At 42.0% G+C, this 26858-nt stretch overlaps 1 protein-coding gene across 4 annotated transcripts in view; it reads left to right on the top strand.

The window, feature by feature from the left end:
- CDK8 (cyclin dependent kinase 8) overlaps positions 1–26858 on the top strand; it is a 166782-nt gene that overhangs the window by 55968 nt on the left and 83956 nt on the right. For all 4 annotated transcript variants that reach the window (XM_028128132.2, XM_008153366.3, XM_008153365.3 and 1 more), the window contains exon 2: positions 20820–20895. In XM_028128132.2, the coding sequence (XP_027983933.1) occupies positions 20820–20895 (76 nt within the window). The remainder of the gene's footprint in view (positions 1–20819; positions 20896–26858) is intronic.

The raw sequence follows: 26858 nt of genomic DNA, 5'->3' as shown, positions 1-26858 counted from the left end.
CAACCCAGGTATGTGACCTTGACTGAAAATCGAACCCACGACCTTTCGGTGCGCTGGCTGACGCTCTAAACACAATGGCCAGGGCTTGTGTGACAACTTTAATTTAGAAGAATTTAGTTCTTTATAGGTATAAAAGGTCAATTTATTACTACTAGCAAAGCTTATATAATATGTAGGAAATGTTAAGAATTTGGTATAGAGAATCTAAATTTGTATCTCTCATTTTTCTGAGCTGTTTAGAAATTAATTTTTCCAATACCTTTATATTTTGGGATTAGTCTAGTTCTAAAATCATTGCTGTGATTTTTTTCTCTTGGTTTTGAATAGTAGATTTTATATATAATTTAAATTTTTTCACGTTGCTGGTTTTTTATTTTTATATAATTAAAAGATCATAGGTCTGTGAATGCTACAAATAAAACTTGAAACTTCAGATTGTCTTTTGTTTTAAGGTCTCTTGGTCCTCTTCTTTTTGTTCATAGAATACAGGCATACTTCGTTTTTATGGCACTTTGCTTTATTACCCTTTGCAGATACTGTGTGGTTTTCTTTTGTGTTTTTTTAAAAATATATTTTTATTGATTTCAGAGAGAGGAAGGGAGAAAGAGAGAGAGAGAGAGAAACATCAATGATGAGAGAGAATCATGGAATGCCTGCCTCCTACTTGCCCCCTGCTGGGAATTGAGCCTGAAACTCAGTCATGTGACCTGACTGGGAATCGAACTGTGATCTCCTAGTTCTTGGGTTGATGCTCAACCACTGAGCCACACCAACTGGACCTGTGGGGTTTTCTTGTTTTTTGTTCTTTTACAGATTCAAGGTTTGTGGCAACCCAGCATTGAGCACATCTTTCAATGCCATTGTTCCAAACAGCTTTTGCTCTTTTTGTGCCTCTGTCACACTTTTGTATTTCTCGCAATATTTTAAACTTTTTTATTGTTATTATATTTGTTATGGTGATCTGTAATCAGTGACCTTTGATGTTACTATTATAATTCTTTTGGGGCACCATGAACCACACTTATACAAAATGAACTTAATTGGTAAGTGTTATTTGTATTTTGACTCTTCCACCAACTGGCTGTTTCATTTCTCTTCCTCTCCTTGGGCCTTCCTGTTCCCATAGACACAACAATATTGAAAGTAGGCTAATTAATAACCATACAATGGCTTTTAAGTGTTTAATTGAAAGGAAGAGTCATGCATCTTGTCCTTCACTTTAAATCAAAAGTTAGAAATGATTAAGCTTAATGAGAAAGGCATTTCAAAAGCCAGGATAGGCCGAAATCACCAAACAGTTAGCCAAGTTGTAAATGCAAAGGGAAAGTTCTTGAAGGAAATTAAAAGTTCTATTCCAGTAAACACACCAATGATAAGAAAATGAATAGTCTTATTGCTGATATGGAACAAGTTTTAGTGGTCTGGGTAGATAAAACCAGCAACAACATTCCTTTAAACCAAAGCCAAACCCTGTCTTAAATTCTGTGAAGGCTGAGAAGCGAGAAAACTGCAGAAGAAAAGTTGAAACTAACCGAGGTTGGTTCGTTCGTTTTAAGAAAAGTCTTCATAACATAAAACTGCATGGTGAAGCAGCTAGTCTTGATGTAGAAGCTGCAGCAAGTAATCCAGAAGATTTAGCTAAGATAATTAATGAAGGTGGCTACACTAATAGATTTTCAATGTAGACAAAACAGTCTTATGTGGAAGAAGGTGCCGGTAGGACTTTCATAGCTAGAGAGAAGAAGTCAGTGTCTGACTTCAAAGCATCAAAGGATAGGCTGATTCTGTAGGTAGGAGCTATTGCAGCTGGTGACTTTAAGTTGAAGTCTATGCTACTCATTTGCCATTTCGAAAATCATAGGGTTCTTAAGAATTTTGGTAAATCTACTCTGCCTGTGCTCTAGAAATGGAATAACAAAGCCTGGATGACAGCACATCTGTTTACAACATTGTTTATTGTAAAGTCCTATATAATAAAACCCTAATATGCAAATCGATCGAACGGCGGAACTACCGGCAGAACAACCGGTAGCTATGACACTCACCACCAGGGGGCGGATGCTCAATGCAGGAGCTGCCTGGCAGCAGCCATTGGGGGGCTGGGCTGGCCAGCGGGTGGCGCCTGGCCACCAGCCATGTCGGGTGCCAGTAGGGTCCTCCTGATCGCCCCACCCAATGGTCGCCCCTCAAATCACCCCTGATCGCCTGTCAGGCCTAGGGACCCTACACTATATATTGGGATCAGTCTCTTAGATTTAAAAATTAAAACCTGGATGATGCTGCAATGACATGCATGGACTCTGGCTTGCACATTTTGTGGTCAGCCTGTTTCTGACACTTATAACTGTGACAAAGCCAATCACTTAACTTCTCTCTACTTCAGTTTTTCCACCCATAAGATGGGGGAAATGGTTCTACTGCCTCAGAAGAATCATGTTATGTACTATTTTTTATAATCAGGGCAAAAAAATGCAGCTGCCCATATAACAGCAAGATGCCTTTCACCTGTATGAAAAGTATGGTCGCTGATGCATGCAGATCCCAGATTGTGAGAGGGATGTCTGACTGCCAGTTTAGGCCGAATTCCAGGGATCGGGCCTAAACCAGCAATTGGACATCCCCCGAGGGTGCAGGCGGGCTGAGGGACCCTGCGTCGTCGTCCCCCCCAACCCCCCCCGTGCACAAATTTTGTGCACTAGGCCTCTATGTGGTATAAATCTTACTCTTTTTTAAAATTTTCTCTTTCTTTTTAACTATATATAGACCAGTGGTTCCCATCGTGGGCACAAGCCCCACAGGGGGCAGTTTGATTTTTAGGGGGCATAATTCGAGAATGAGTTATTAACAGTGAATTTTTTGTATTTCTTATGGTTCTAGGGGCCTCATATACAGTATATAAATATACACTGAGTGGCCAGATTATTATGATCTCTATACGCATAATAATCTGGCCACTCAGTGTATATCCTATATAATAAAAGGCTAATATGCAGATTGTCCCGTCGAGCAGGAGTTTGACCAGTAGGCAGGCCGGCCAGCCGCCCATGTCCCCTCCCCCTGGCCAGCCTGGCCGGACCCCACCCATGCACGAATTCATGCACCAGGCCTCTAATATATACACTGTGTGCCCAGATTATTATGCGTTCAGAGATCATAATAATCTGGCCACTCAGTGTATATTGTGACATATTTATGCATTTCAGTTGTCTATTATATTTTTTGAAACTTTATTTGCTATTTTTTCATACCACTTCATATTATTATTTTTTAAACAATTTCTTAGTTATTTCTTCCTCAGTACTTCAGTTGTCCTTTCGTTCTTTTCTTTTTCTCTTTCATGGATGCCATGTTCTTTAGGAGCTTGTTTAGACCAACAAGCCTTCTAGGTTTCCTATACATGAATAGGAGTTAACTTTTTGAATAATCCTATCTAATAATAGACAAATATGCAAATTGACCATACCTCTGACACCCCCACAAGCCATGCCCACCATCCAATCAGAGCAAGTATGCAAATTAACCCAAACCAAGATGGCTACAGCCACAGAGAGCAAGGTTTCCTAGGTAACAGAGGAAGCCAAGCTTTCCGCCTGCCCTTGCCAGGCCTAAGCCTCCACTCAAGCTACAAAGTTTCAATTATAGAAGGTAAACAAATTCAAACAAATGGCGGCAGAATGGAGCTTGAGAGAGCAGGCCTGGGTTGCCGCCGGCAACAGGGGAAGCAAAGCTTTCTGCACACCCTGGCCGGGCCCACCTGCTTAAGGCAACAAAGTTTCAATTATAACCCCAACACAAATGGCTGCCGGCATGGGAGGGAGCCCCAGGCTTGGCTCTGCTCCAGGCTACAAAGTTTCAATTGTAGAAGGAAAACAAATTCCAGATACCAAGGCCTCTGCTTGGGTTGTCAGGGGGCGTGGCTGGCCTGCAAACCACCACAGGCCCCTCGCTCAGGCCACCCCACGCCCCAAGGAAACCCCCACCTGATCCGTGACACCCTTCAGGGCAAACCAGCTGGCCCCCCACCCCTGTACCAGGCCTCTATCCTATCTAATAAAAGAGTAATGTGCAGATTACTATCCTATCTAATAAAAGAGTAATGTGCAACACACAATATAGCTGCCCCCATGTGGTCAGAGATCCTGCCCCCATGTGGACACAAGGTGGCCACCACAGATGGCCAGCAGGAGAGGGCAGTTTGAAGGCACCCGGCCTGCAAGGGAGGGCAGTTGAGAAGGACCAGGCCTGCAAGGGAGGGCAGTTGAGAGGGACCAGGCCTGCAAGGGAGGGCAGTTGGAGGTGATCAACCCTGCAGGAGAGGGCAGTTAGGAGTGACCAGGCCGGCAGAGGAGGGAAGTTGGGGGCAAACAGGCTGGCAGCAGAGTGGTTAGGGGGTGATTCAGAAGCGGTTAGGGGCAATCAGGAAGGCAGGCAGGCAAGCAGTTGGGAGCCAGCAGTCCTGGATTGTGAGAGGGATCCCAGATTGGAGAGGGTGCAGGCTGGGCTGAGGGACAACCCCCCTCCGTGCACGAATTTCGTGCACCGGGCCTTTAGTAAGAACTATATGTCACAGGGGTGGCATCAGGATTTTAGAGATTCTTGGAGGTGGGGCAAGGCCAAAAAAAGGTTGGGAACCACTGATATAGACCCAGTTCATTGCTTTTGACCACATACTCTTAATTTATGCATATACCACATGTTACTTATCTATTCTCAGTGATGCACACATAATATTCCTCATCTATTTGCTTCCACAAATATGTCACTTTTTGTAGCTATATGAAAACTTTTCCATGGTTTATAATCAGGAAAGAAACTGCAGGTGTAGGAAATACACATATTTAATGTCACTATTTCAGATTGTTTTCTAAAATAGTTGAACTTGCCTGCCTGGCATGGCTCAGTGGTTGAGCATCGTCCTATGAACCAGGAGGTCATGGTTCGATTCCAGATTAGGGCACATGACTGGGGTGCGGGTTATATCCCCAGTGTGGGGCGTGCAGGAGGCAGCCGATCAGTGATTCTATCTTATTATTGATGTTTCTATCTCTCCCTGTCTCTTCCTCTCTGAAATCAATTAGAATATATTAAAAAAAATAAACATAAAATAGTTGAACCCATTTATACTCTTAATAACAATGCATGAAGGCTATCCTTGTCAGTTTAAATGAGAACCATTAAGTGATATTAAATATTAGTCTTAAGAGATACTGGAAACAATAAAAATAGAATGCAAGAGTGAAATATATTAATTTTCTTAAAGTAGAAAAACCTTTGTGGCTAGATTTTGCTTTATATCATAAACTTTCCCCAAATTGCCAAGAAATCATTTAAGAGATTGTTAGAACTACTAACTCTAAATTTAGTAGTTCTAAAAATCTGTTAACTAAGCTTATGCCATTAAACAAAAAGTTAACTAGTGGGTTTTATGTCAGGATGATCAAAAGAGTAGAACATATTATTAGGACAATTTTTTTTTTAGTAAAATATAGCATGGCTAGCTAGAATGTGCTCTGTTATCAGAATTTACCCGATTTAAATGAAATGTTTCAGTGTGCTTTAATGCATTGTAATTTCATGTAAGATAATTGGGCATAATGAATGATAAAGGCCACCGGGAATGCACCTATCCTATATAATAGGAGAGGAATATGCTAATTATCTGTTACGCCCTGAGGCATAATGATCAACTGCATAACAACCTGATCACAGATCTGCAGGAGGGTGGGGCAGTGAACTACAAGTGGGCAGCGGAGAGCTGCAGGACTGGGCAGGGCAGCAAGCAAGCAGGAGGCGGAGAGCTACAGGAGGCGGCAGGGCAGCAAGCTATGAGGGAGGGGACCGGGGAGCTACTGGATGGCGGGGCGGTGGGCGGAGAGCTACAGGAGGGTGGCAGCAACCTACTGGCACACAGATTCGTGCGCAGGGCTACTAGTAGTCAAAGTTTATTAGCCTGCTGTAGTAAGGGAGAACACACCTATCTAGGCACTGTGAGGTGTCTTTAATAAGAGGAAGTGGGCAAGGGTTTTGGCTTGGGCTGAATGATTCTAAGGAAATGCTAGGAATGTAGTCCAGGATTGGATACTACCGTTCATAAGTGCAATCAATTTGGTAGTTGGGTATGTCAGCATTCTGTTCAAGAGTAGGAGTGAAGCAGAGCTGGGACTTCTTGGTAAGAATGTAGTACTCACTCAAAAACGGACTATAAAGTTGAGCAAAACTTTATTTTCTAGTTTCCTTACTCTTGGCTTGCCATTCATCTGTTGGAGATATCACAATCTAATTGTCAGTGGGGTTATTTTCACCTTCTCAGTCCCTCTTTTTGGCTGGTTTCAGCCATTTAGGACCATTGTTCTGTGAAATCCAGATCTCCGTTGCCAGAATTCCATTGACCAGAAGACTATTCAGAGAACCCCATCTATTGTTGGACTAAAGTTAGTTCTTTATGCATACTTTTTGTTGTTGTAAAGTTAGTTATTGAATCATCAGAAGCAAACGTGGCTGTGTCCATTTAAGACTCTAGAAATCACATTTGAACACTATAACACTGACAAATGGAGCAAGATTATTAACAGAGTTTTAATCTACTTCTAAAGCCAAGAGCCAAGGTTTTGGAGTAGACAGAAAATTTCTTAGGTTTGACATTAAAGGGGCTGTCTGTCTTGTTTACTATTTTCTATAGAGTTGCTTAGAAGTTGAGTGTAATTGCCCAGAAACTAGAGTGAGCTGAGTTGTACCTAAAAAGAAAGTGGCTATAATCTTAACAATCTCAACATATTTTAGTGAAATCATGATCAAATTGTAGCCAGGTAGTGGACTCATACAGGGAGTGACTAGGGGAAACAAAGAGCAATATTATGTGTATCATTGTTAGAGATAACAAGTGTCTGTTAATAATTCAGAAATTTAAACCAGCAGCGAAGGAAGAGAAGAGTTTTGGAATAAAGAATAAGAACATGTAGATTAAAGCATGATAATCTTTGGTTCTGGCTATTTAGATCTTGTTCCCTGGGTCCTTGATGGAAACTTGATCGTGCTGCTTGATTTGATGGTCTTGGGGAGAAGTTGTGTCATTCTCTTACATTATCTTCTGGAGAATTTCTAGGAATCCTCAGTTTGAGGTCTCTGGCTGGAACAGTCTTCCAGTAATTTAATGATTGTGTGTCAATTACAGTGACACAACAGTTACAGTGTTGTGTCACTGTAATTTAGTGCTATGGATACAAGGTGTTTCACTGCTGTTTTAGTTCTTAACAGAATATGGCAAGGTCATTTCCATGGGGGTTCAAGTGCAGTCTTTTCCTAACAATGCTTCAAAAATAGCCAGTTACCTAATCTAGGAGCTTGTAGAGCTGATTTTCTAGCAAGGGAAGATAATTCTATCAGTGAGAAGATTGAACAGCTCTGGAATATTACTGTGTTAACCGTAATTATTAGAATAGAAGAGAATGGCTCCTCTATTGATGTATAGCGCATAATTACTTTATAAGGATTCAGTCAGTGATTACCCAGGGAGTTAGAACATAGTGTGAACAGTGAGGACTTGAACAAACCTGTATGGCCCTTTAATTTCTCCCATCAACTGTACTATGACTGTCCCTGATTGATAGGAATATTAATACCTAGAACCAAAAATCAGTTTGAAATAGTTATTGTATCAGTTTTTGTATATGAACATGAGTCTACCTCTTCTTAAAGTGTACAACCACTGAACATATATACATGAATATATTTTACTAGAGGCCCGGTGCACGAAATTCGTGCACGGAGGGGGGGTTGTCCCTCAGCCCAGCCTGTACCCTCTCCAATCTCGGACCCCTCAAAGGATGTCCGACTGCCCGTTGGGATCGGGCCTAAATGGGCAGTCGGACATCCCTCTCATAATCCAGGACTGCTGGCTCCCAACTGCTTGCCTGCCTGACTTCCTGATTGCCCCTAACTGCTTCTGCCTGCCAGCCTGATCACCCCTTAATCACTCCCATGCCAGCCTGTTTGCCCCCAACTTCCCTCCTCTGCTGGCCTGGTCACCCCTAACTGCCCTCTCCTGCAGGGTTGATCACCTCCAACTGCCCTTCCTTGCAGGCCTGATCCCTCTCAACTGCCCTCCCTTGCAGGCAGGGTGCCTCCCAACTGCCCTCCCTTGCAGGCCGGGTGCCTCCCAACTGCCCTCTCCTGCTGGCCATCTTGTGGTGGCCATCTTGTGTCCACATGGGGGCAGGATCTTTGACCACATGGGGGCAGCTATATTGTGTGTTGCAGTGATGATCAATCTGCATAGTTCTCTTTTATTAGATAGGATAGAGGCCTGGTACAGGGGTGGGGGCCTGCTGGTTTGCCCTGAAGGGTGTCCCTGATCAGGGTGGGGTTCCCTTGGAGCATGGGGCGGCCTGAGTGAGGGGCCTGTGGTGGTTTGCAGGTGGGCCACACCCCCTGGGACGCAAGTGGAGACCCTGGTATCTGGAATTTATTTTCCTTCTACAACTGAAACTTTGTAGCCTGGAGCAGAGCCAAGCCTGGGGCTCCCTCTGAGGCCCGAATCCATTTGTGTTGGGGTTATAATTGAAACTTTGTTGCTTTAAGCGGGTGGGCCCGGCCAGGGTGTGCAGAAAGCTTTGCTTCCCCTGTTGCCGGCGGCAACCCTGGCCTGCTCTCTCAAGCTCCATTCTGCTGCCATTTGTTTGAATTTGTTTACCTTCTGTAATTGAAACTTTGTAACTTGAGTGGAGGCTTAGGCCTGCAACGGCTGGCAGAAAGCTTGGCTTCCTCTGTTACCTAGGGAACCTTGCTCTCTGTGGCTGTAGCCATCTTGGTTTGGGTTAATTTGCATACTCGCTCTGATTGGGTGGTGGGCGTGGCTTGTGGGCGTGGCTTCTGGGTGTGTTGGAGGTGCGGTCAATTTGCATATTTGTCTATTATTATATAGGATTTGCATTTAACTACTCTAAAGATAACCTTTGTCATTTATCATATAAGTGAATTTGGAGAAAACAGAGTTTTCATAATAGGAAATCAAAAGATATTTTAGTTGTTAAAGACTTCTTGTCAGTTTTGTTATTTTGATTTTGGGACCTAATTCGCAAAAGGCAAAATCAAGAAGAATTTTAAATGATGAACCTTAGTCATGGTATCCAAAGGTAAGAATTAATTCCAGGCAATATTTGAAAGTACAGCAATAAGAACAGTAATTATTAGAACTTTTAATCTTTTAAAATAAATAAATTTTATGAAAAATGATTTAAAATATCACTAAGATCCAATAATATATTATATTTAAAAGCATTTTTTTTTCCTAGTTGGAGATACTAAGATTATTAAAAATACCAAAAGTATCACACTAAAACAAATCAGGCTGTTCAGCTCACATCTCTATAGTGTTGGGGCCAAACTGGTTTATTATCTTGCATAATCACTGAGATTTCATTCTGTAATCCAGCATTCTTACAGACCTTTCCCCTCAATAACTATCGTAACTCAGCACACATTAACAGTTGCTTATGATGTTTCTAAATTATCACACAATAAAGATAATTAAATGTAAATTTCACACATTAGCCTTTATGTAATTCACAGTTTTTATTACATAATGAAGCTCAGTGATTAGTTCAGCTGTTTTTTGTTTGTTTTTTTCCCCTAAAGAATGACTTTTTCCATGAAGGAAGCAGTACACAGATTTTCATTCTGGTGCAAGCTCCTTGATCTGGCTGACTATTCTATAACATTTTCCTATCATTGCAGCTGACGATGTAATCCTCCAGAACAGTCTGTTTATATAGATTAAAGTTGATTTCAGATAGGAAGGAAGAGCAAGACAGAAACATCAATGATGAGAGAGAATCATTGACTGGCTGCCTCCCGCGCGCCCCCTAGAGGGGGAGGAGGCTGCAACCCGGGCATGTGCCCTGACCGGGAATCGAACTGTGACCTCCTGGTTCATAGGTCGATGCTCAACCACAAAGCCACTCCAGCTGAGCCAGAACAGACTCTTACATAGAGCTTAAACTCCATACCATAGCTGTTGACAGTGTAATCAGTACTTCATGATTGTATTGCAGAGCTAGTCTAGAACTTCTAGCTTCTATAACTGCTGTTGAGAGGCCCAAAGGTATCCTGATTCCTGATCCTTTCTCTCTTTGCAATTATTTTTATTGAGATATAATTGGCATAACATTGTGTAGGTATAAGGTATGCAGTGTATTGATTTAATAAATGTATATATTGTAGTATGATTAACACCACAGTGTTGGCTAACATCTCTCTCACGTCACATAATTATTTTTTGTGTGTATGTATGGTGGGAACAATTAAAATATTGTCTTTTAGCAACTTCAAAGCTTATAATACACTATCACTGTCTATAGTTATTATGTAACTAGAGGCCCAGTGCACGAAATTCGTGCACGGAGGGTGGTTGTCCCTCAGCCCAGCCTGTACCCTCTCCAATCTGGGACCCCTCAAGGGATGTCCGACTGCCCGATACCTGGGATCGGTCCTAAACAGGCAGTCGGACATCCCTCTCACAATCCAGGACTGCTGGCTCCCAACTGCTTGCCTGCCTGCCTTCCTGATTGCCCCTAACCGCTTCTGCCTGCCAGCCTGATCACCCCCTAACCACTCTGCTGCCAGCCTGTTTGCCCCCAACTTCCTTCCTCTGCCGGCCTGGTCACCCCTAACTGCCCTCTCCTGCAGGGTTGATCTCCTCCAACTGCCTTCCCTTGCAGGCCTGGTCCTTCTCAACTGCCCTCCCTTGCAGGTCGGGTGCTTCCCAACTGCCCTCTCCTGCTGGCCATCTTGTGGTGGCCATCCTGTGTCCACATGGGGGCAGGATCTTTGACCACATGGGGGCAGCTATATTGTGTGTTGCAGTGATGATCAATCTGCATAGTACTCTTTTATTAGATAGTATAGAAGCCTGGTACAGGGGTGGGGGCCAGCTGGTTTGCCCTGAAGGGTATCCCGGATCAGGGTGGGGATTCCCTTGGGGCGTGGGGTGGCCTGAGCGAGGGGCCTGTGGTGGTTTGCAGGCCGGCCACGCCCCCTGGCAACCCAAGTGGAGGCCCTGGTATCTGGAATTTATTTTCCTTCTACAATTGAAACTTTGTAGCCTGGAGCAGAGCCAAGCCTGGGGCTCCCTCCGAGGCCCGCAGCCATTTGTGTTGGGGTTATAATTGAAACTTTGTTGCCTTAAGCGGGTGGGCCCGGCCAGGGTGTGTGGAAAGCTTTGCTTCCCCTGTTGCTGGCGGCAACCCTGGCCTGCTCTCTCAAGCTCCATTCTGCCGCCATTTGTTTGAATTTGTTTACCTTCTATAATTGAAACTTTGTAGCTTGAGTGGAGGCTTAGGCCTGCAACGGCTGGCAGAAAACTTGGCTTCCTCTGTTACCTAGGAAACCTTGCTCTCTGTGGCTGTAGCCATCTTGGTTTGGGTTAATTTGCATACTCGCGCTGATTGGATGGTGGCCGTGGCTTGTGGTGTGTCGGAGGTATGGTCAATTTGCATATTTGTCTATTATTAGATAGGATTATTAAATACACTAGAGACCCAGTGCATGGATTCGTGCACTGGTGGGGTCCCTTGGCCTGGCCTGCACCCTCTCGCAATCCAGGACCCCTCAGGGGATGTTGGACTGCCAGTTTTGGCCCGATCCCCACAGGCCAGGCTGAGGGACCACACTGGTGCACGAATCCATGCCCCAGGTCTCTAGTCCTACCTTATAATAGACAAATATGCAAATTGACCGCACCTTCGCTACGCCCAAGCCACGCCCACCAACCAAGCCACGCCCACCGACCAATCAGGATGAGTATGCAAATTACCCAACAAAGATGGCGGCTAATTTGCATATCAAGACAGCATAGAAAGAAGCGAGAGATGCTGAAGGGAGCAAAGCTGTGGAGAAGCAAGCAAGCCAGGGGGAGGAGAAGGGCGGAGCGGAGGCGGGGCCGGAGGAGAAGGAAGGAGAGCGGGGCGGGCTGGCGGAGAAGGCGGGCCGGGGGACAAGGGAGGAGCGGAGGCAGGGCGGGGTAGAGTGCAGTAGGAAACCCTATTGCAGGATTTTTCCTGCAACGGGAACACTAGTATGCATATAAGATCTTTGGTTAATCTCTTCCTGCCCTCCCCCGTCCCCCCTTCCCTCTGAGATTCATCAGTCTGTTCCAAGTTTCCATGACTGTGCGTTGAGCGTCTGCCCCCTGGTGGTCATTGCGCATCATAGCTACTGGTCGAATGGTCAGACGATCGCTTAGGCTTTTAAATATATATAGATGTCAAGAACTTAGTTACCTGTTGGAGGCAAGTTTATACCCTTAAACAACATTTCCCAGTTCTTCCATGCCCCAGCCCCTGGTAACCACCATTCTAATCTCTTTTCACAATATTGACCTTTTAACCTTTTGCACTCGGATGTCGAGTGTGACTCGACACGGTTAGCATTAGAATAAAGGAATCGAGAAAAAAGCAAGCGAGTGCAAAGGGTTAAAATTCCACATATAAGTGATATCATACAATACTTGTCTTTCTATCTGATTTTTCTCACTTAGCATAATGCTTTCAAGGTCCATTCATGTTGCCACAAAAGGTAGGATTTTCTTCTTTCTCATAGCTGAGTCATATTTATTGTCTCCAAGTGTTATCATCCCCCCTGGAAGCTTGTAAAATCTTTGTCTGCACTTTGCTTAAATGTCTAAATATTGTGTGGGTCTCTTTTCATCTATTTGTGTTGGGAACTCATTGGACTCTTCCAGCTTTCCAAATCGTGTCCTTCAGTTTGGGAAGTTTCCTTGAATTACTTTATAAATTTTCTTTCTTCCTCTGTTCTTTTTTTTTTTTTTTTTCTGGAGCTTGTAAGTATGTGAATATTGGATTTCATGAACTGATTCTCTAATTTTTTTCTTTTTCTTTTACATTTCTCTTGTTTTATTGTTTTCTTTTATAGGATATTTCTACAACTTTATCTTTTATCTGGCCAATTCTAGTTCTAGAGGTATCTTGTACTCTCATTTTTCTGCTTTTGAAGGGCTTTGTTGTGTAAATCTAATTGTTTTCAGCATTCTTTACTGTCAGGTTTTTTTTTTAATTTTCTTTGATTCTATTAGTCATTAACTACTGTTTGTCCACTTTCTAAATTTTTATGTTATCTTCTCGCCCATTTTTCATATTTATGTCTTTAAAAAATTCCCTTTATCTTGTTTTAGTAGGGTTGTAAGTTTGATATGTGTTCAGTATTTTATTTTACCAAAACATTATTCATTTTTTAGCCATTCTTCTGTAGCCATTTTATATTTCTTTTCTTTTTTTAAACATTTTTTATTGAGTACCTACCATATGCCAGTTTAGAGATTGGAGGTATAGCAGTAGTTAAAAAATAAAAGACAACTTTGAATGGAGATGGCAGTGTAGTTAAACATCTACTCGAATCCTTCCACATCCATATCAAAATTACAACTAAACTACAGAATAACCAGCATTCAGAACCACCAATAATGTGGCTGAATGGAAATCCTACAATTAGGGAATTAAGCCACAGCAACACTAGTGCAAAGATGTGTGGAACAGGCTGGTCCTGCACCCACGTGTGGCAGATAAAAATCAGGAGGGAGTTCTTGGCTGCAGAGGTTCCCTTGAGGAGCAAGAGGTCCCAGCCCCACATCAGGCCCCTCAGCCCAGGGTTCTAGTGCCATGAAGAGAAGCCCCTATAACTTCTGGCTGTAAAATCCAGCAGGGATTGAGACTGAGGGAGACGATGGAGGGCTGCTGGAGTCCGAGGCAGTTCCTCTTAAAGGGCCTGTGCATGCACTTACTTGGACTCACTCCCTGTGAGCTCCAGCTCTGGGGCAGCAGCTTGAAAAGCATCAGAGACATATGGGGAGGAACTGAATTGTCTGGCATCAAGGCGAGAGCTGGGGTGGGGGTGGGGCAGCTTTCTCCCAAACTAAAGTGCTGGCAGAGGCCTTTGTTCCACTGATGAACCCCCATTTCCTCCCCGTCTCCCCCCTCCCCCCCGCCCCTCACACACAGAACCAGCAGTCAGGCACCATATTTGAGACTCCATCAACCTGACTCACAGGGTTTTCCCTGTCCTGGTGATTTCCTAAGGCCACACCCAAAATTTCAGCCCACTCAAGCTGTTTCCAGTGGCTTTTCCATATGATGGCCTGTCTTGGCACATGCTTCACATTTCCCTAAAATTTCTCAAACAAGCAGCATCTGTCCTCAGCATGTCCTAAACCTCTCACTAAGTGGCCCCAGACCTGGCACTAGCAGTAGCTGTCTTTGTTCCACATCTTGGCTTCACCTGGCACCTCCAAACCCAAAACAAGTAGTGGCCATCTGCAGTTCACTTTGTAGCTCATGCTTTGTGTCCCTGGGCAGAACATAGGCAGCAGCTGACCTTGGCCTGCACCTCCCGGGAGACCCCAGAGCCAGAGCACCCAGTATACAGCTTCGCACTACATTGGTCGAAGCAAGACCACCCGACCACCTCCATAAGTGACACACTTAAGGGGCAGACTCAGCAGGCACCAGAGCCCCACTGAGGTAAGTCCTGCTTTGTGGGGTAGGCCCTGCAAAGCTGTTCTTCCACAGTGGTCGGTGATCACAGCCAGTCCTTGTAGCTATTGGCCTAGGATTAAATCCCACTGATGTGCCTACTGCAATCAAGGCTCAACTAAAACAGGAGGGTGTATAGCCCACATGGGGGATGCACCTCGAGTGTCTAGCTTGGGAGGTCAGGGAGGCTGTGGCACTAAGGCCACTTTACCAAGCCTGGGAAATGTAGTAGCTCTACCTAGTGTGTAGAAACAAACACAGGGAGGTAACCAAAATGAGGAGACAAAGAAACATGTCCTAATTAACAGAAAAAAACTTCAGAAAAAGAGCTATACAAAATGGAGACAAGGCAGTCTGCTAGATGCAGTCTAAAACACTGGTTATAAGGATTTTCATGAACTTAGGAGAAGAGTAGATAAACTTAGAGGATACTTAAACAAAAACAGAGATAGAAAACAAAAAAGAACCAGTCAGAAATGAATACATTAAGTGAAATGAAGAATATATTATATGGGCCCTGGCCTGTGTGCTCAGTGCTTAGGCTGCAGGTTCATTTCCTGGTCAAAGTCATGCACCTGGGTTGCAGGTTTGATCCCCAGCCCCAGTAGGGGTACGTGCAGGAGGCAACCAATCAATGTGTCTCTCTCACATTGATGTTTCTCTCCCTCTCTCTCTCTCTCTCTCTCTCTCTCTCTCTCTCTCTCTTCTCTCTCTCTTCCCTCCTCCCTTTCCCCCCCCTCCCCCCCTTCTCTCCCACTGTCTCTGAAAATCAATGGAAGAAATATCCTTAGGTGAGGATTAACAAAATATATATGTACATATTAATAGGGAATCATCAGTAGAGTAAATGAAGCCTAGAGAAATCAGCAATTTGAAATACAAGGAAGCAAAACAAACAAACAAACAAAAAACAACTCTCAATAAGAACAGAAAAAAGAATCCAAAAAAGATGAGGGTGGTATAAGGAACCTCTTTTATCTTGGGGGTGCTGGAAGGAGCAACAGAGCAAGGAATTTAAAATCTTTTTGAAAAAATGACAGAAAAGTTCACTAACTTGGTGAAGGAAATAGACATACAAGTCCAGGAATTACAGAGAGGCCCAACCAAGACATCATAAGTAAAATGAAAAAGTTAAGGACAAAGAGAGAATCTTAAAAGCAGCAAGAGAAAAGCCGTTACCTACAAGGGAACTCCCATAAAACTGTCAGCTGATTTCTCAGCAGAAACTTTGCCAGCCAAAAGGGATTGGCAAGAAATATTCAAAGTAATGAAAAGCAGGGACCTACAACCCAGATTACCCTACCCAGCAAAGCTATCATTTAGAATCAAAGGACAAATAAAGAGCATCACCACCAAATCAGTATGAAATGTTAAAGGGTCTTCTTTAAAAAGAAGAAAAATAAAGATAAAAAAAAAATAGGAACAATAAAATGGCAGTAAGTACATATCTGTCAACAATTGAATCTAAAAATCAAAATAAGCAGAACAGAAACATACTCATAGATACAGAGAATCTTTTGATGGTTGCCAGATGGAAGGGTGAAAAAGGTGAAGGGATTAAGAAGTACAAATTGATTTTACAGAACAGTTATGGGCATGTAAAGTACAGCATAGGGAATATAGTCAGTAGTATTCTAATAACTATGTATGGTGTTGGATGGGTGCGAAATTTACCGGGATGATCACTTAGTAAATTATCTAATGTCTAATCACTGGGTTGTACACCTGAAAGTAATATAATTATGTTAACTGTAATTGAAAAATAAAAAATGATTAAAGAAATTATTGCTTGGTGGAGGTGGATAAATAGTAATGGGTAAGTAAATAAAGTTAAAAAAAAAAGTATATTGCCTCACTGGAGTGGCTCAGTTGGTTGAGCATCATCCTGTGCACCCAAAGGTTGCTTGATTTTATTTTGTGTCAGGGCTCATACGTGGGTTGCAGGTTCGATCCCCAGTCAGGGAGTGTAGTGAAGACAACCAATAGATGTTTCTTTCTCTCTCCCATCCTCGCTCTAAGAATGTCCTTGGTCGAGAATTAAAAAAAATATCTACATATATAAAAGGCTAATATGCTAAGTGTCCGACTGTCTGACCAGTTGCTATGATGCGCACCGACCATCAGGAGGCAGACACTCAACGCAGGAGCTGCCGTGACGAGCACTGGCCATTTATAGAGAAACGGCGCCGCGCACCTGGCACCCACAAAGCAACACTTGGCTTCCCCCAAGTGGGACACAGGCCCCGCCACCACTCTGGAACGAAAGCCCACCAAATTGCAGCCGATGCTGCTGAGACCCCATGGCACAAAATGTGGCCCACAGCCCAGCCCAGCTCAGAAACAGTGGCTGTGGGCTCCGGGTAATGACATCATGTAGCAACGTCCGGCTTTCTCTTTCTAGTGACCACTAGCCTCCTTGCAGTTTCTTCAGCTCAGGATCATGACTTGCTTTATAGCCAGGTGCAAACATTTTACACTTTAACCAAATAACTGAAGCATTTTCCCATGCCTCATCTCATTTGATCCTCATTGAAGTCCTGGAGTAGATATATAGGAGACTCGGTAAAACCCTATTTTCTTTTCATTACCTGGAAAACAGAGATTTAGAAAGCTTAGAAACATGGCCCAACTGAAAAGAAGTAAGAAATTGTGTACCTTGAAAATGACTTCAGGTTTTCTCACTGTGCAGAATATAGTCAAACACTGCTGCAGTTAAATATTTTACCCTTTGTTCTCACTGCGTGATCTACAATCCCTACTTCGTGTTGATATTTACTGCTGTGTTGCTGACAATTAACTGAAAGAGAAGTTGGGGTGCTTCACTGGGCTGGAAAAAGTTTAGCTAAATCAGAAAGCAGGTCTAATTAAGCAAGTTTATACTATCTAATAAAAGAGTAATATGTAAATTAACTGTCACTCCAACACACAAGATGGCTGCTCCCATGTGGACACAAGATGGCTGCCACAAGATGGCCAGCAGGGGAGGGCAGTTGGGAGGGGCCAGGCCTGCAAGGGAGGGCAGTTGGGAGGGGCCAGGCCTGCAAGGGAGGGCAGTTGGGGGCAATCAAGCCTGCAGGGGAGGGCAGTTAGGGGTGACCAGGCCTGCAAGGGAGGGCAGTTGGGGGCAATCAAGCCTGCAGGGGAGGGCAGTTAGGGGTGACCAGGCTAGCAGGGGAGCAGTTAGGCATCAATCAGGCTGGCAGGGGAGTGGTTAGGGGGTGATCAGGCTGGCAGGCAGAAGCGGTTAGGGGCAATCAGGAAGGCAGGCAGACGAGCAGTTGGGAGCCAGCAGTCCTGGATTGTGAGGATGTCTGACTGCCCATTTAGGCCCGATCCTACCGGGATCCTAAACGGGCAGCCAGACATCCCTCCAGGGGTCCCAGATTGGAGAGGGTGCAGGCTGGGCTGAGGGACACCCCCCCGCTCGTGCATGAATTCGTGCACCGGGCTTCTAGTATATATATAAAGCTCTTGCTGGCGACAGTCGCATGCATGTGTTTCCATCTGTCATTGTCAATCGTGAATTTGGTTGACACTTCTGTTATAGAGAAAGGGCGAATAGCGATATTAAAATATTTCTTCTAATTAATTTCTTTTCAATGTGCATGAATTTATGCACCAGGCCTCTAATAGATAGATAGATAGATAGATAGATAGATAGATAGATAGATGATAGATAGATAGATAGATAAAAATAGTATTATCATGTGCCAAAAAAGACATAAAGTCCTACTACTATAACATTTACTTTAGTAACTTTTAATTTAAATTTTACTTTTCAATTATAATTTACAATCAATATTTTATATTAGTTTCAGGTGTACTACATAGTGGTTAGATAATCATGTACTTTACACAGTGTTCCCCTCGATATTTCCAGTATCCACCTGGCACCATACGTAGTTATAATATTATTGACTACTAGTAAATTCCCTATGCTGTACTCTACATCTTTATGACTGTTTTGTAACTACTAATTTCTACTTCTTAGTCCCTTCATTTTATTTTTGTCACCCTCTTTAACTTCTTTAAGTCTTCCAGAACTCATTCAGACTTAGTGAACATCAAATACAGATATTCTTATTGTATTTTTAATATGAGAGCCTGTGGTGCTTTACTAAAAAGTATATGAAAAAGCTGATTGTAATAAAACAAATCTTTGTAATTGGTATTTGCTTTCTCAACTAAGGTTTGGGTGTAAAATATGTTTTTAAAACAAAGATAAAACTATGTAGGTTTTAATAATTATTTAAAATAAAGTATTAAATGAACTTAAATGAACAGATTTTATAAGGAGTTATTCATTTGTTCATTGAAACCTTCACTCTATTCAGGTCTCCAGCTCTACCATCTCTGCCCTTCTTTTATTATATGACCTCATTTCTAACATCAAAAAAGTACAAAAACCGTCACAATGAGAACTCCTCCAGTTTTTTTTGCCTCTGAACCAACTTCTTTGCATCTGTATTTATCCTTTTCTCTATCATCTTCCCATTACAGTGGAAGAAGTATTTCTCTTTCTAGACACTAATATCTCTTCAGTGTTTCAGTCTTTGTTCTCTTAGTCTTTTTCTCTGTCTCCTGTATCAGCAGCTTATTTTCTCTGGTTTCTTCCTGTCAGTACTTAACATACTCAAGTTTCTTCCATCTTAAAAAAACAAATAACTCTTTAACCTTGTGTATTACTCTAGCTGCCGCCTTATTTTCTCCCCTTCAGAGAATTATCTACATTTATTGTTTCAATTTACTTATGCCCTATTCATTCCTTAGTCTTCTGCTATATAGACTCTGCTACTATATCACTGCAACTATTTTAGTCTCGTCCACTATCCAGTAGTGACTTCATCATTTCTAAATTCAGCAGACTGTTTATTTTTCCCCCAGCATATTCTTCTTAGTCCACCTTTTACTAGACCTCTCGGCAACTTTTAGTACTATTTGTGCTCTTTTTGAAAATGTTTTTCTTGCTGTTTCTTCTCCGTTGGTCTCATCTACGCTCATGTCTTATATTACTATGTATATGCTGATTACAGAAACTTTATTTTTTGAGCTTTAGATGTGTTTATTTAGCTTGCCATCCTCATTTAGGTGTCTCACAGGTACCCTAACTCAACCTACCCAAAATGGAACAGTCATCGTCCTGTTTCCTGAAATCTTTTCCTCCTGCTATATTTTTTACTCCAGTCCATGATGTTGTCAATGACCTGTTGCCAGAGGCAGAAATGATCTGATTCCTCCATATTCCTTATTTCTAATATTCAATGACCAAATGCTATTGGTTTTACTTCACGTTGGGCCTGCTTGTTTCCTCTCTATAGCAAACACCATACTATAGTAGCCACCATCATCTCTCACCGGAGAAAGTTTAATACTCTTTCTTTTAACTGGTTTCTCTGCCTCCTGTTCCTATTTACTCCCCCTAGGCATTCAAAAGACAGTTAAAGATTTCCCCCAAATAAAATATAATTAATATTCTCCGGTTAAAAATCTTCAGTGGAGTGCTTTCTGTTGTTGGTAGAGTAAAATGACTTTTATGTTCTGCTTCCTAATTATATCCCACTCTCATCTCCCGTTGTTTAGTATATCTGCTTTTTTCCCAAATGCTTTTCTCTCACCTCATAGGCCTTCACGCTGTTTCCCCTCGTAACTGACACACATACGCTCTGTGGTTTGTACTTGCCCTGTCATAGTATTTATTATTTTTTATTGTGGCAGATTAGTTATTTACCTATCTAGTCTAGTAGATACAGAAAGCTTAAAAGAGGAAATTCCATTGTAACCCTGGTACCTACAGTTCTGAATATATAGCAGCTGCTTAATAAACACATATTGAGTGAATCTCTTTGAAGGTAATTGAGGATGTGTGGGTACCACCATGCTTTAAATTATAACCATTTTGTACTTTAGTGATGCATTTGTTTTTTTAACCTACTAATATGTGAATGGGTATGGTTTTAGAAAGCAAGTTTTCTTTTATGTGTGTGTATTGTACATAGAAAGGAAGTGTATACATAAATAAGAGCAGAAAAAAACCTATTATTGGAAGTCAGAAACTCCATTGTCTTCTGTGGACAAATCTTTATGTTCCTTTGAATCTAACTTCCCTCTTCAAATAATGGGATTGGACTAGATTGTCTAAAAACATTTCTCTTATATTACACTCCAAATATATGTGAGAGGTATTAAATGTATAACTGTAATTTTTATTTATTTTTTATTTTATTAAAATGCATACAAATTTACATTTATCTGCATATTAAAATAACTTTGTTTTTGCAGGAAAGATGATAAAGACTATGCTTTAAAACAAATAGAAGGAACCGGAATCTCTATGTCAGCATGTAGAGAAATAGCAGTAAGTGGAGCTCTTTTTATCATCATTATTACCAACTGACTTAGAAGGTCAATTATGTAGGTCTCTGAATTGTGATTGTCATATATACACATTAATTGAAAGTTAGTAAATATTTTCATATCAACTATATGTAGAAGAATATATTCATTATGTAGAGGTGTCATGTAAATCTAACGAACATTTCTATATAAATTTATTTTATTGGTATTAAATCAATCTCTGTTATCTATATAAATATATATTTTTCCAATAAAAATCACTAAATAGTTAAGGGTTTAGTTCTTATTATTTCATCTAGTATAATAAAAGTCGCATGTTAGTTCATATAAAATTAATATTTCTATTTTAATGATGTTACTTATGTGACCTTAAAATGAGATCATGTTATTTGATTTTCATAGTATCTGTCTATTTATATAAACATATATGCCTTTTTCTTTTGGGAGCATAGGTTTCCATATGGTACTAGAATCTCATTTTGATTTCTAAGGAAAATATTCTTCATGTTAATCCATTACTATAACTGTTCATACAATTAAATACTCCCATGAGATTTTACTTTAGTTTTTAATATTGTAAAACTGTGGGTCCAAATGTGTTTTTTTCTGGCTTTAATTTAAATAATTTTACTCATTTAACAAATTCTATACCATAAGAATTTTAACTAACAGTCATTTATTGTGTGTCATGTTGACAGGAATTAGAGTAGGTAGAAGTAAAGAAACGGAACAAGAGTCCCTTGGCCATAAGTATTTACATGCTGATGAAGAAAGCCTATACTAAATCTATACTAATAAAAGGGTAATATGCTAATTAGACTGGGTCGAACGGCCATCTTCCAGACATCCGACTTCCTTCTGGACAGAGCCATGGTGGTGGGAGCCGAGGCAGAGGCAGTTAGGGGCGAGATCAGACTGGCAGGGGAGGGCATTTGGGGGTGAGATCAGTTCAGCAGGGGAGGGCAGTAGGGGGCAACCAGGCCGGCAGGGGAGGGCAGTTGGGGGCGACCAGGCCAGCAGGAGAGGGCAGTTGGGGGAAACCCGGCTGGCAGGGCAGGGCAGTAGGGGGCAACCAGGCCGGCGGGGGAGGGCAGTAGAGGGCAACCAGGCCGGCAGGGGAGGGCAGTTGGGGGCAACCAGGCCAGCAGGAGAAGGCAGTTGGGGGCAACCAGGCTGGCAGGCCAGGGCAGTTAGGGGTGATCAGGCAAGCAGAGGCAGTTGGGGGCGAGATCAGGCCGGCAGGGGAGGGCAGTTGGGGCGAACTGGCTGGCAGGGGAGGGCAGTTGGGGATGACCAGGCCTGCAGGGGGGGCAGTTGGGGGCAACCAGGCCGGCAGAGGAAGGCAGTTGGGAGCATTAGGTAGACAGGCAGGTGCGTAGTTAGGAGCCAGTGGTCCTGGATAGATTGTGAGAGGGATGTCTGACTGCCGGTTTAGGCCCAATCCTGCATGCAGTCGGACATCCCCCGAGGGGTCCTGATTGGAGAGGGTGCAGGCCAGGCTGAGGGACACCACCCCCCCCGCCCCGTGCACGAATTTCGTGCACCGGGCCTCTAGTATTATAATATAGTGTTCCAAGGACTATGATAGAAGTGTACAGAGAATGGGAGAAGGGTAGACCTCTAAACTACAGAAGTCACGGAAGGTTCCAGGTTTTGGAGGACATGTAAGAATTACCAACATGAGGGAAGAATAGGGTGAGATGGAGGGCATTCTTAGCCAAAGGTATGCCGGGTTGGAAATTGTATTTTACTTAATTGATACATTTTTCATGATTTTGAATCTTGAGGCAAATCTGTACATCAACTGTCAGTTCTTCAACACCTACTATTATAGTCAGTTTAAAGGATTAAAATCCATTGAACTATGGTAGTGACGTGAGGAGTCATGATAGTGATTACTTTTGGAGGGGACGGAGTGGCATGGATGGGGGACAAGGTAGTTTTCAGAATGCTAGTAATGTTCTATTGATCTTACTCTGAGTCTGGTCATATGGGCTTAATATGTGAAAACTCACTGAGCTGTGCTCTTGTGGGTGAGTGCTTTTCTCTATGTTTATTATATTTCAACCAAAAGTTTTAAAGACAACAAAACTCAATTGATTTCAGGAACAGACATATTTATGTTTATAATGAAAACTGTAAATTTAGTTTAAGCACAAAAAGGAATATGAAAGCTTGTTTTAATGTACTAATTGTCGTTCTTTAGCCTAAGGTGAACAGAAATTTTTAATTTTGATTAATTTATGAATTTTTTCCTTTTATGACTATTGTTTTCTGTGCCTGGCTGAAGAAATCTTTATCGATCCACTGATTGTGAAGATAATTACATTTTCTTCAAAAAGCTTTTATAGATATAACTTTATTTTCTAGTCTGTGATTAAATTTTGTTTGTGATATGCTGTAGGGTTTGAGGCTCTGCTCTTCTCATTCCATATGAATATACAATTGTTTTTTGAAGTTATTCAGTTTCCTGTTGAATTCCTTTGGTACCTTTGTAGAAAACAAAATGGCTTTGTAAGTGTAGGACCATTTCTGGGCTCTATTCATTCTATTGACCTCTTTGTCTATCCTTATGCCAATACCAGATTATTCTAGCTCAGCGATTTTCAACCCCTGTGCTACAAGAATTTTTAAAACATGCAATACCTATTTATTTAGTCAGGGGCACTAATCTGTTTCTCCTTAAATTGTCAAATTAAAAAAAAATAACAACAGCCAACACAACAATAGCCATTAGGTGTGAATGAATCAAAATTATACCTATATTTTTTGTCACATCAGCAAAAAATATAATATAGTATTTTAGTGTGCCACAGAATTTTAGTGTTTAGGTCATGTGTGCCAGGAGATGTAAAATGTTGAAAATATCTGCTCTATCATTATAGCAAGACTTGAAATATGGCCTTACAAAAGCACCAGCTTTGTTCTGTTTCAGGATTGTTTGAACTTTGCATTATTATATAAACTTTTAATTGGCTAGTCAATTTCTAATTCTAAAAAATCCTTGCTGGGGTTATGATTTCGATCGATTCAGAGAATTTACACCTTAATAATATTGAAACTTCCAAGCCATGAATTTAGAAAGACGCACTTTCCATTTTATAGTGTTTTCTTTCATTTCTCTCAGTGTTTTATAGTTTTTAGTATAGAATTTTTGTACATCTTTTGTTAAATTCACTCCTAAGCACTTCATGTTTTCTGACAACATTATACATGGAATTATTTGAAAGTTTTTATTTTCCATTTATTTGCTTCTGTACTTAGAAATACAATTGGTTTTTTAATGTTGTATATATATTTATATACTTATACTGTATATATTACATATCTAAATTCACTGGTAGGTTTTTGGTGATATATTGTGATTTTCTATATAATTATATCATCTGTGACTAAAAATGATTTTACTTCTTTCCATCTTCATGCTTTTAAATTTTTTTTTTTTATTGCACTGTCTAGGACCTTGCATGCAATGTTGAATAGTAGTGAGAGCAGATCTCTGTGACTTGTTCCCAATCGTGGGGTCAAGTATTTTCAGTGTTTCATAAAATGCTAAATAATTATAGCTTTTTAATAGATGTCATTAGCCAGCCTTAGGTTGTTGCCTTCTATTTTTTCATAAATGGTATTGAATTTTATCAAATGCTTTTTGTGTTGTTAAGGAGTTCTAGGTAATATGAGTTTGAAGGATGTTAGTCTAATTATCTTTCCTGTACTGCAAGCATGTCAAACTCACGGCCCGTGGGCCGCATGCAGCCCACAATGAATATTTTTGCAGCCCAGCCAATATAACGGTATGTGAGAAACATTTTAATAAAAATTTCGTAACTTAATTTTTACAATATCCTGTTATACATAATTATTAATAACGAACTACAATGTTCGCTAATGACTGATTACTGTCATCGTGTTGCATTCATTTCCCTTATGTGCTCTACTTGTAGGCGCACCATTTCTCTCCATTAATACTAGCAGCGAATATTTTAGCAGCCGATTGCCACGTCATTAGTCTTGTACTGACTTGTTTGGTGTGCGCAATAGGAAATACTTCACTTTCAGAGAACAAGAAAAATAGGTTTATTTGCATTACGCTTATTAATTTGTGCTGTTATTCAGTATCTGGTAAGTTAATGTTCAAGAAAAATATTAATTTTTATTTATTTATTTATTTTAAAATATATTTTATTGTTTTTTTTTTATAGAGAGGAAGGGAGAGGGATAGAGAGTTAGAAACATCAATGAGAGAGAAACATCGATCAGCTGCCTCCTGCACACTCCCTACTGGATATGTGCCTGCAACCAAGGTACATGCCCTTGATTGGAATTGAACCTGAGACCCTTGAGTCCGCAGGCCAACACTCTAGCCACTGAGCCAAACTGGTTAGGGCTAATTTTTATTTAAAAAATATTAATTTTTATTATTTTATGTTATCAACTAGAGGCCCGTTGCACGAAGAGATTCGTGCAATAGGCCTTCCTTCCCTTGGCTTCCAGCACCGGTTTTCCTCTGGCACCTGGGACCCAGGACTTCACTCTGGCCGGAGTCTGCCATCTTCGTCTTTGCTGCAGACTCTGGAGTCTCCAGATTTGTCTTCGCTGTGGCACTCCGCTCCTGTAGATCCCTTTGCCCCCTACCCTCCCTCTCATAGCAGGCACCCTGCCCCACCTGGCCACTCTGCGCCTGGAGCAGCTGGGCAGCCGCCATCTTTGGCCTTCTAATTTGCATACTCACTCTGATTGGCTGTGGGCGTAGCGGAGGTACGGTCAATTTACATGTTTGTCTATTATTAGGTACGATTACTCATTTTTTTTAGCCCTTTGTAGTCAGCATTTCTCTATCGAAATACACCTACATTTCTATGAAAATTGAAGCTTTTGGTGTTTTGCAGCCCACATAAACTTAAACCTTATTTATTTGGCCTGTGTTAGCCTTTGAGTTTGGCATGCTTTGCTGTACTATCTTTGTCTTTGGTATCTAGATTATAGTGTCCTCATGAAAAAAGTTAGGGAGCATTTTCTCATCCTCTATTTTCTGACAGAGTTTCTATAACAATTGATTTTCAAACAAATCACTTCCCCAACATCCTTCTGGAATGAAGTAAGTTTGACAACTAAGGCTCCACGTATATAGGGATTTGCTTTGACTTACTCTTCTATATTATATACTTCTGAAAAAAGCCTATATAATAAAGAGGTAATATGCAAATTGACCATCATGCCCTTGCACAAGATGGCTGCCCCCATGTGGTCACAAGATGGCTGGCAGGGGAGGGTAGTTGTGGGTAATCAGGCCAGCAGGGGAGGGCAGTTGGGGGTGACCAGGCTGGCAGGAGAGGGCAGTGGGGGACGACCAGGCCTGCAGGGGAGGGAGGGCAGTTGGGGGGACCAGACCTGCAGGGGAGGGCAGTTATTGGTGACCAGGTCGGCAGGGGAAGGCAGTTGGGGGCGATTAGGCCAGCAGGGGAGGGCAGTAGGGGGCAATCGGGCCAGCAGGGTAGCAGTTAGACATCGATCAGGCTGGCAGGCAGAAGCGGTTAGGGGTAATCAGGCATTCAGGCAGGCAAGTGGTTGGGAGCCAGCAGTCCCGGATTGTGAGAGGGATGTCCCAGATTGGAGAGGGTGCAGGCTGGGCTGAGGGACACCTCCCCCCCTGCATGAATTTCATGTACCAGGCCTCTAGTTTCCATAATTAAAAAAGGGAAAGAAAATCCCATCTTCTCTGCCAAATCTTATCAGACCTTTCTCCCTTCCATGTATGAAATCTTCCTCTGAGAAGTCCTGTTTTCCTACCACTCACCTTCATTATTCTTTTACTAGAGGCCCAGTGCATGAAATTTGAGCACTGGTAGGGTCCCTAGTGGCTGCAGGCTGGGTACTCCCTCCTTTTCCCCAGCTGCCTACCCCCACCCCTGGCCAGGGCCTTTCTCCCTTCCCACGGCTGACTGCCAGTGCTAGGGCCTCCCT

Source organism: Eptesicus fuscus, chromosome 7, assembly GCF_027574615.1.
Source record: "Eptesicus fuscus isolate TK198812 chromosome 7, DD_ASM_mEF_20220401, whole genome shotgun sequence".
NCBI lineage: Eukaryota > Metazoa > Chordata > Mammalia > Chiroptera > Vespertilionidae > Eptesicus > Eptesicus fuscus.
The sequence above is the reverse complement of the archived record's forward strand: the minus strand, read 5'-3'. Positions and strand labels throughout refer to the sequence as shown.